General features: G+C 37.4%; 1 protein-coding gene across 2 annotated transcripts in view; it reads left to right on the plus strand.

Annotated features, from left to right (window-relative positions):
- Window positions 1-8,815, plus strand: part of FAT4 (FAT atypical cadherin 4) — a 167,538-nt gene extending 158,723 nt beyond the window's left edge. Inside the window, exons 16-17 of one of the 2 annotated variants that reach the window (XM_017542746.2) lie at window positions 3,224-3,485; window positions 5,793-8,815. In XM_017542746.2, coding sequence (XP_017398235.1) covers window positions 3,224-3,485; window positions 5,793-7,660 — 2,130 coding nt within the window. In that variant the 3' untranslated portion in view covers window positions 7,661-8,815. The remainder of the gene's footprint in view (window positions 1-3,223; window positions 3,486-5,792) is intronic. The other variant, XM_017542747.2, reaches the window with a different exon arrangement.
- Window positions 8,816-11,099: the final 2,284 nt, after the last annotated feature.

Raw genomic sequence — 11,099 nt, forward strand, 5'->3', positions numbered from 1 at the left:
CACTCCAGCCTGGGTAACAAGAGCGAAACTCCGTCTCAAAAAAAAAAAAAAGTAAAAGAAAAGATTATGTAGAATCAGTTGGGGCTATTCAAACAAAGAAAAAAGTAAGAAGAAAAAATTTCGGAGAGAAAGGCAAAAGGAAAGCATACTTGTGTAAATCTTTGTGGACCAACATTTAAAGCATTTCACAAATCTCTTTTCATTCATGGTATATCCTATAGCTCCATATTTGATGTTCTGTAATAACAGTAATATGAGGGACTTTATTTCTACTCTAAATCTGTTCTATTGTTTTATGTTTGTTTGTTTAAGTGGGCAACATAGGTGACACAGAATTGGAATAATGAATTCAAAGCTATGTGGATTCAAATTAAACAAATGAACAAATAAATGCAGTCATGAGTTGCATAAGGACAGGGATACATTTCCTAAAATGCATTGTTAGGTGATTTTATTCTTGTGCAAACATCATAGAGTGAACTTACTCAAAACTAGATGGTACAGCCTACTCCACACCTAGGTTATATGGAATAGTCTATTGCTCCTGTGCTACAAACCTATATGGCATGTTTACTAGACTAACTACTGTATGCAATTGTGATACTGTGGCAAGTATTTGTTTATATAATCATACGCAAACATAGAAAAGGTACAGTAAAAAGGCTTCATAGAGGATTTTTTAGGGGAAAATGGGGACAGCCTAGGCAACAGGGTCTTGCTCTGTTGGAGTGCAGGCTGGAGTGCAATGGTATGATCTTGGCTCATTGCAGCCTCTGCCTCCTGGGCTCAATTTATCCTCCCACCTCAGCCTCCCAAGTAGCTGGGACTATAGGCGTGTGCCACCACGTCTGGCTAAGTTTTGTATTTTTTGAGGAGAGGAGGTTTCACGTGTTGCCCAAATGGCACTACTGTAAATAAAGCTTGTAGGACTGGAAGTTGCTCTGAGTCAGTGTGTCAGTAAGCAAGTGGCAGGTCAATGTGAAGGTCTAAGACATTATTCTACACTTCTGCAGACTTTATAAACTCTATATGCTTAGGTTACACTAAATCTATCAGAAATATTTTTTCTTCAATAATAAGTTAAACTTAGCTTACTGTAACTGTTTTCATTTATAAACTTTTAATTTCTTTAACTTTTTGCTTTTTTGTATTAACAGTTAAAACACAAATACATTGTATAGCTGTACAAAAATATTTTGGTTTCTTATACCCTTATTCTATAAGCTTTCTTCAATTTTAAGCATTTTTTATTTCATTTTATTTTTATTTTAAACTTTTGCGTCAATAACTAAGAAACAAAAAAACACATTAGCCTACACAGGATCAGGATCATCAGTGTCACTGTCTTCCACCTCCACATCCTGTACCAGTGGAAGGTCTTCAGGGGCAATAACAAACATTCAACTGTCATCTCCTATGATAACAATGCCTTCTTCTGGAATGCTGCCTAAAGGACCTGGATGAGGCTGATTTACAGCTATGTTTTGTATCATTACAAGCAGTACCCTCTAAACTAATGATTTTTTTAAAATGTAGTAAATGCATAAACCAGTAATATAGTCATTTATTATCCTCATCAAGTATTAGGTATTGTACATAACTGCATGTGATATACTTTTATACTTACCAGCAGTGCCGTAGGCTTGCTTATACCTGTATCCCCGCAGTGAGTAATTTGTTGTGCTATGACATTACAATGGCTGCTGGGTCACTAGAAGATAGTAATTTTTCAGCTCCTGTGGTTCATCATTGACTGTTTGTGAATAAATAAAGCCAAGCAAAAGTTAGCATGATGTTTTGAAAGTTAGGAATTACATAAGTGTTAAGCAAAGTACTGCCAGGAAGAAGGAAAGCATTAAGAATGTTATAATGGGAACTTATATTCTTCTCCACCTCAATTTGTGGTATACTCCAAGTGCTCTTTCATCAGAAATTTATCGAATAAAAGAGGACATGATGAAATCAATTTGGAGGAAAGAGCTGGGAGGAGGCTTTTTCTGTTTGTTCCTTTGTTTTTTTCAGAAAGGACTCTAGCTATAATCAAAAAAATTGCTGTTTTTACTGAGTGTCAGGAGATGTTGCCCATTTGGTGAAATGTTATTGTCATTTAGCTAGAATTTTCTGGGTTTTTAATTTTTTTAGTTTGGTACTAAAATGTATTATTATCTGGAAAAATTGCTTTAATAAAATATGACTATATGAATAACATATGTAAATGTGTTAGACATCTTTTCCGTAAAGTACAAATGAACTGATTTTTAGTTTTACCAGATGTGTTTGTTGCATGTAGAATAGCATTTGATCTGAGTGACAAAATAAACTAATCCATCTTTTCATTCCCGTTATTTGAGGAACATTGCCACTGCATTCCCCTGCCAAGACACCAGCTCTGTCTGGCAGTGTTAACCGGTTTGTGCTCCCTGAACCAAATGTTCATCTTGCCTTGTAAATTATCTCATTTTCTAAAATGGTCTATTCAGGTTACGGGAAACTTGGTAGCTGGAAACTGGAGTGGGCGCATCCTGTTACCCAATGTTCTATCTACTAGACAAAATAAAATAAACCAAATATCCCTTAGATGTTGTAAAAGAGAGCCAAAGTGAAGACTTGCCCAGACACCTCATTATTAAGAATTCAGCCTTTATTCATCATAGTTTTTGATCCCAATAAATGATATAAACAATAGGCATCTTTTTCTTTCCCAAAATTCCAGTGTGTAAAAGATGACAGGTAAAACGATTATTTTCATCTTTATTTTCCAACTATCTTTCCTTTTTAGCTGAGCATTCATTTTTCTTTTTGAAGTGGTTTTCACAGTTTTTTCGTACTATAGGCCTTTTACTAAACGAACCAATATAACACACTCCAATGGCAGGTTGTCATTGAAGTACAAATAATCAAAAAAGGTATAATTTAGTTATCTTAAAATGGGCATTCACCCCTTTACTATTTCAATTGTGTTCTGGAAAATAATTCATTGTATTTTGAAAAATCAGGTATACAGATAAGAATACTTTGAAAACCATTGAAACTATTAAATATAAAAGTATGTGTTGCCTAAAATTGTAGGGACGAGATATGTAAGTATACTCTCATAAAACCAGATTCGTCCGCTATTCTATCTTCTGTAGATCGGTCAAAAATTTAAACTTTAGTTTTATTAATGATTTTTATTTAAGCATACCATATTTTAATTGTATATTATTTTTAATATGTTTTATAGATTAAGAATGGCAAAGTACATTTTACATCAGATGCAGGAATCGCTGGGAAAGTGGAGAGAAATATTCCTGAAGTGTATGTTGCAGACGGCCACTGGCACACTTTCCTAATTGGGAAAAACGGAACAGCCACAGTATTGTCTGTTGACAGAACATATAACAGAGATATTATCCACCCTACTCAAGACTTCGGTGGCCTTGATGTTCTTACTATATCGCTTGGAGGAATTCCACCCAATCAAGCGCATCGAGATGCCCAAGCAGGTAAATGCCTCTGTTAAGTAGAATCACAAGGGAAAGGTAAAATTGTACCTCAAGAAGTAATTGTTTTTTTCTTGTGGCAAGAGTAGTTAAAATCTACACATTTAGTATGAATCTCATATATAATACAATTTCATTCAACAAAATGTATGTTTAAAAAAATAGTTTGATGTGAGATAATATCAATAATAAATATCCTAAAAATGTCATAGCTTTCTTTAGAAAGTTTGTAATAAACTATTAGCCACATCAAGCAGCTTGCATCTTTCTTACCAAGGTTGTAACTCAGTCCATGGAGTGTTGATGCTTTGCTTGTCCACCAAGCATTTTGTATACATTTATTCATTTATTTGTTCATTCAGAGCCACTCTCTTCATGGTCCATTAATGGGAACAAGCATCAAAATAATACAAAGGAAGAATGTGGAATTCTAAAATATAGTGAAAAAAAGAGAAAGAAAGGGGAATTTTGCTGAGGAATTGACATGTATACATAAATCTGAATGATAAGGAGAAGGATGAAAGTGTATGAAAGGTTAATTTATGTTGATAGAAAGTTTTTTTAAAGAAATAGATTAAGTCCAAGTTATAGAACACAGCACACTGGGAGCTAATGTCACAGGCAAATAATGAAGTTGGAGAATGAAGCAACTTCTAAACCTGTTGCAGTTTTGGTCTTCTTTACAGAGCAATGGGAAGTTATTAGCAATTTTCATCACAGGAGGATCAAGTTAGATATGCAGTAATATTACAGATCATTCAGGCTACAACATGGAGAATGAATTGGCGGAGGGCACGAGTGGATCAACAGAAATTAGTTGGGATCTGGACAAGATGTCTTGTGAGCTCCTACTAGTGTGGTGGCCAAGGGGTTAAGAAGAAATGGACAGGCAAGAAGTATTCTGGGAACTAATATCAACCAAACTGTTAGTGATTATGGTAAAATTCAAGGAGGATTCTACTTCTCAACTCAAAGAAGGGTAGTGTCACCAAGAGAGGAAACTATAGAACACTGCAAAAGCAGCATATCTCGGGAAGTAGCATATTTGGTTTGGGACATTTTGGGTTGGAATCATCTTTGAAAAAATCTTTTGGATGGATAGGCTGGAACTCAGAAATAGATTTTAGCTGGAAATACATGTTTAGGAGTGGTCAGTGTCAAGCAGTTAACTGAAGTACTGAACATGGGTGTGATCACCTAACATGAGAGTGTAGAGTGAAAAGAAAGCCTAGGACCTCATCTTGATGAACCCTAAGAGTCAATGGTTATATACAGGAGAATAAGTCAGAAAAGGAGACTAAGTAATAGGAAGAAAATCAGGAGTATAGGAACAAAAGGAAAAGATGTCACAAAAGCTCATAGAAAAAAGTATATCAAGGATGAGAATGTCACTAGGGTAGAACGATGCATTAAATAAGAGGAAAATAATGCATGTGAGAGTAATAGAGTTAAGGCATAAAAGTTAAAGTCTGGGTCATAAATCCTTTTTATATATTTAATTATTATAGAACATTGTGAGAAAACAAGCCAACATAAATTATGCTTTTTTGGTAGTGTCAAAATAGATTCTTGAGCCCTGAGATAGGAACATCAGCGTGTTAGTGCACTCAAGTGTAATGAAGTGTTTCTTAACTTTGTATTTTATCTTTATCTTTCCCCTAAGGAGACACTTAATAAAGTCTAAACTTTGCCATTCCCAAGTCATAAAATGTTAACACCAGTGATATGTTTTCATCTGATCTTTGGAGGTCTACAGACCATTGTAATAGCTAAGATATTTTTCTTTTGCTCCCCAAGAACTTATGTTCGACACCTTTGGTGCAATATCACCTTCAATGGGAATGCAAGATTTCATAGTTGAAGCCGTTGGCCTATTTCATGCTCTTTACAAGTTTTTAAAAATACATTTTATTTGTATGTATGCAATTTTTGGTATATGGAATGTCAAAAGAAAGGAAATCGATAATTAAATAAATGAGTAAGAAAAAGAAAATTCAGCCTGCCCAAGTCATTCATAAATCTTCAGAATGAGTGGGATTCAAGCAACCTGCCCCATGTTTGGTCATAGTAATGTTACACACCTTGCTAAGTTATGTTGTAAGATGCACAGCTTAGTTACCTTTCAACTGGGTGATCGCTCTGAGATGGAGCTTTCGGTATTCACATGAAGTGATTCTGAAGTTTCTTTTTACAAGTGATTCTGGACTTTTCCAGCAATGTAGCATAAGTCTTTTTTTTTTTTTTAAAAAAATAAAATAAAAAAAAAAAAAAAAAAAAAAAAAAAAACCTTACTGCTGCTTCTTCTCCCAGCAGGTTTTGATGGCTGCATTGCTTCTATGTGGTATGGTGAAGAAAGTCTTCCTTTCAGCGGAAAGCATAGCTTGGCCTCCATCTCAAAAACAGATCCCTCAGTGAAGATTGGCTGTCGTGGCCCAAACATCTGTGCCAGTAACCCCTGCTGGGGTGATTTGCTGTGCATTAATCAGTGGTATGCCTACAGGTGTGTTCCTCCTGGGGACTGTGCCTCCCACCCATGCCAGAATGGTGGCAGCTGTGAGCCAGGCCTGCACTCGGGCTTCACCTGTAGCTGCCCAGACTCGCACACGGGAAGGACCTGTGAGATGGTGGTGGCCTGTCTTGGTGTCCTCTGTCCTCAGGGGAAGGTGTGCAAAGCTGGAAGTCCAGCGGGGCATGTCTGTGTTCTGAGTCAGGGCCCCGAAGAGATCTCCCTGCCGTTGTGGGCTGTGCCTGCCATTGTGGGCAGCTGTGCAACTGTCCTGGCCCTCCTGGTCCTGAGCCTCATCCTGTGTAACCAGTGCAGGGGGAAGAAGGCCAAAAATCCCAAAGAGGAGAAGAAACCAAAGGAGAAGAAGAAAAAGGGAAGTGAGAACGTTGCTTTTGATGACCCCGACAATATCCCTCCCTACGGGGATGACATGACCGTGAGGAAGCAGCCTGAAGGAAACCCAAAACCAGATATCATTGAAAGGGAAAACCCCTACCTTATCTATGATGAAACTGATATTCCTCACAACTCAGAAACCATCCCTAGCGCCCCTCTGGCATCTCCAGAGCAGGAGATAGAGCACTATGACATTGACAATGCCAGCAGCATTGCCCCTTCGGATGCAGACATCATCCAACACTACAAGCAGTTCCGCAGCCACACACCAAAATTTTCAATCCAGAGGCACAGTCCCCTAGGCTTTGCAAGGCAATCCCCCATGCCCTTAGGAGCAAGCAGTTTGACTTACCAGCCTTCATACGGTCAAGGTTTGAGAACCAGCTCCCTAAGCCACTCGGCGTGCCCAACTCCTAACCCTCTGTCCCGACACAGTCCAGCCCCTTTCTCCAAATCTTCTACTTTCTATAGAAACAGCCCAGCAAGGGAATTGCATCTTCCTATAAGGGATGGTAACACTTTGGAAATGCATGGTGACACCTGCCAACCTGGCATTTTCAACTATGCCACAAGGCTGGGAAGGAGAAGCAAGAGTCCTCAGGCCATGGCATCACATGGTTCTAGACCAGGGAGTCGCCTAAAGCAGCCAGTTGGGCAGATTCCACTGGAATCTTCTCCTCCAGTCGGACTCTCCATCGAAGAAGTCGAGAGGCTCAACACGCCTCGCCCTAGAAACCCAAGTATCTGCAGTGCAGACCATGGGAGGTCTTCTTCAGAGGAGGACTGCAGAAGGCCACTGTCTAGAACACGGAATCCAGCTGATGGCATTCCAGCTCCAGAATCCTCTTCTGATAGTGACTCCCATGAGTCTTTCACTTGCTCAGAAATGGAATATGACAGGGAGAAGCCAATGGTATATACTTCCAGGATGCCCAAATTATCTCAAGTCAATGAATCTGATGCAGATGATGAAGATAATTATGGAGCCAGACTGAAGCCTCGAAGGTACCATGGCCGCAAGGCCGAGGGAGGACCTGTGGGCACCCAGGCAGCGGCACCAGGCGCTGCTGACAACACGCTGCCCATGAAGTTTGGGCAGCAAGCAGGGACTTTCAACTGGGACAACCTTTTGAACTGGGGCCCTGGCTTTGGCCATTATGTAGATGTTTTTAAAGATTTGGCATCTCTTCCAGAAAAAGCAGCAGCAAATGAAGAAGGCAAAGCTGGGACAACTAAGCCAGGCCCCAAAGATGGGGAAGCAGAACAGTATGTTTGAGGTTTATGTACTGGCACTATACAAATATAAAAACAAATGCTCAAACCGTTGTAAAGTTGCCAACTAGGTTGGGTCATGTTTGAAAAACAGGCCAGTATGGACTAGTGGTAGAAGGGAACCTTTAAAAATAATAACCACAATGCTGCTGAAACAGACTCACAGCTACTCTTAATTTAAACATATGTGGTTGAATTTATTTCTCTGCATGCATTGTGTTTTGTAACTAGTTTTGTGGCATGCAGCATTTGGAAGATTTTTCTTATTTAGCAGTGTTTGATTTGTGATTTTTAAAAATTGATACCTTTACCATTGCAGAAAAGAACTTGTGCTTTCCCAGTGGCGTATGTGTATTGTTTCCATTGTATGATTATAATTATATTTTGCATTGCAAGATCCTGGATGTTAAACCAATCCTTGTCAAGTGTAGAAAGGAACCCTCCTATCGTGGAATGAAGATTAGGTATATTAACACTTTTCAGAATGATCATTTCCATATTTGATGTTGCTCAGAAATGTCTATTTGAGTAAATTGTACATGACAGTGGGTACTGAAATTAAGTCATTTTGTTCAGCACTTTAATGTTTTCTTGTAGAATTGTCTGAAAACTTCTAGATCCTTTAGCAAATGATTCTAGTCTCCTGACTTTCATCAGGCTTCCATTAGGAACAGAGTGATTGCATGTTGTTCCCAGAACACTGCCACCTTTCTATGCAGATGAAGTTCTCAGCAGCACTTCTAAGAGACACTCTTAAAAGTTATTTATTGAAAATTTTTTCTATGCTTTTACTATTTTAAAGAATTGACCTAAGGAAAGCCTATGATTGGACTTATTTTCCAACCAGACAACATTTACTCTAAGTACCCAGTTTTTATAATTTATATGAAATCAGATTTCAACACTTACTTTCAGTCATTTTGTAGATCATTTTTTTTAATACTGTGTAAAAACCTTTTTTACACCTAAGCCGTGTTTTTGATACTGATATTTTCCTATGCTGAATAGTTTTCTTACTTTCAGGGAAGGTAAGAAAATACTTTTTTTATATTTGTTACTTATGTAACATTCATATTTTTCACATTTTGATATTTGTAACATACTGTATGCTTTCTACTTGTAAATGTCAACAATAGAATTAAAATATTTATTTAAAATACTTTGTATTCTAGTGTAATATTGATTTTTATCTTTCTATGTTCTTCATATGCCCAATTGAGAATAGTCTCTACTTGTCAATAGGGTATGACTAATTGAACTGTATATAGGCAGCATCATTTTCTTTTTAAAAATGTGAATATGGATCCTTGCCAGAACAGGTATTTTAAAGTCACTTTAGTGCATTCCTAACCTGTCAGAGTTCTTGGGCTTCCCTGGAGTATAATGAGTCTAGACTAGGTTGATCTGAGGGGTCTAACTTTATTATGAAGCTTGTTTAAACATCCTAGGAATAAATGTTTGGAAATTCCCAGTAGAATATGTTCACTGACGACCAGCTTTAGCTCAGTCTTATAGAAGCAGCAATGAATTAAAGCTAATTATGGAAAATGTCTGGGTCTGATTTTCTCTAAGGACGCAGCCCAAAATTCTCTAAGTCCAATGGTGGGTTGAAAGAATGATAGCAAAAGCTCCACTCTACATATGTGTCTTTAATTTATTGATTACTCTGCTGCATAATTCTAAAGAAACTGTACATGCTGTTTTAGCCAAGACAAACCTTTGTTTTCAGGAGTCATAGTTATGTCTTAAATAACAGGACTTAAAAAAATTTCTTCACAATCTCAGAACATTTGTAATTTAATATCTGCCCAAAACCTAATATTCGTTGTGAATACTCTTCTTTAATACCGACCATACCATATTGAATAGGAATTTTAACAATATGTAAATTAACACCCACCCAGAGGTTGAGGTATATGCCAGAATTATTTTGTTATGTAATAATGTTGAGGTTATTATTTTTTGTTTCAGATTAGGAAGTATAATGTGGGTTTAATCTAAATTATGATATTCCTTTAGGCTTAAACACTGAATGTAAGATAATGATCTGATTTTTCTCTTTTTTTGTCACCTGTGATGAGCCAACATGTTTTAATATTTCTCTGTGAATTATAATAGTATACATTTCTTCTCCAAATACAGGAACATGTTCATTGATTTGTGTAACTCAAAACAGAATACATTTTTTAAGAAACTGAAGCATCTCAATGTCCTCAAGAATATAAACTCTATAATTTAGAACAGAGCTAAATGTAAGATGATAAACATGATTATAGCTATGAATAAAGGAGAAGGAACTTGATGCCAAGATTTTGTATTCTTATTCTCTAAGAATTCTTTGTGAAATAGAGAATTACTATTCCCTTCACTAATCAAGCCCAGTTTAGGAACTTGATAGGATTCTCATAGGACAATTTCTAGTCTTTGGTTCTTTTTGGAAATCTCTTCTACTAAAGCAAGGCCAATATTTATACCAAAATAAACCAGAAATCTGTGAAATGAAGGTCTCACTTTAAAATGGAAATTAATATTTAATTCATTGAAGTATTAAAGTGACATGTGGTGCACTATGAGGAGGAGGGATCATAGGCAAATTAACAGATTAAAAATCCCCACAAATGAATGGTTAGTGGTGATTTGCAAGTTCACACATAAAATTATGACCTGAATTTTAATCCATCCCCTGTCAAATTTTATTAGATTTCCTGGAATACAGTTACTCTACTCTGTAGAGGCAAGAGCAACTCCATCTTGGATGCTCATCTTCCATGTTGACTTCTGATTAACCCCAGTTCTGGAAATGCCTCTAGTATTTCCGGTTTATGTATGGTTCCTTGTGTACGAGCTTGTACTAACTGCAACTCCTGACCTTAGGCAGATTCACATAGCATTTTGCACTTCCCTGAGGAGTCAACTTCAATTATCCTATACCTTTCTTCCCTGTGATATATAAGCCCTGGGCTAGGGGTTAATGGTGTAGGGATCCACCGTTTTGTCTCTCCACTGCCTGAGGCACAAGTGTGGCTTCTGTTGATAAAGTCCCTATTGAATGAATGATTCTTTCTGAGCAACTGGATATGTCAGCTGCTTTCTTCAATCTCTCAGATTTTGAGGGTAGGGTTGCATAGACTGACTCACTGCAGAACACACTCCTTTCGGCTCTTCTGGATCTGTGTTGTGACAAAACATTACGTTCATTCAGGTGCATATTGAAAATACTCTTGCAATTATGCCATCATAACTGCATGTGATCCCCCAGCCACAGTTCTTTGAGCATGGCGTGGCAGCATGACACAGGGCTTTGCTTACTCAGTTCTAAGGAGCGTATTGTTGTTGCTCTCAATGTCATCTCTAGAATTTCCTAAATTAGCTGATTTTATTGATATCTTAAGATAAAATCACTTTAAGAAAATGGAAGCTGCTCTGCCTATGGAATAGATTTT

This window comes from Cebus imitator, unplaced genomic scaffold (genome assembly GCF_001604975.1).
Source record: "Cebus imitator isolate Cc_AM_T3 unplaced genomic scaffold, Cebus_imitator-1.0 Scaffold146, whole genome shotgun sequence".
Taxonomy (NCBI): Eukaryota; Metazoa; Chordata; class Mammalia; order Primates; family Cebidae; genus Cebus; species Cebus imitator.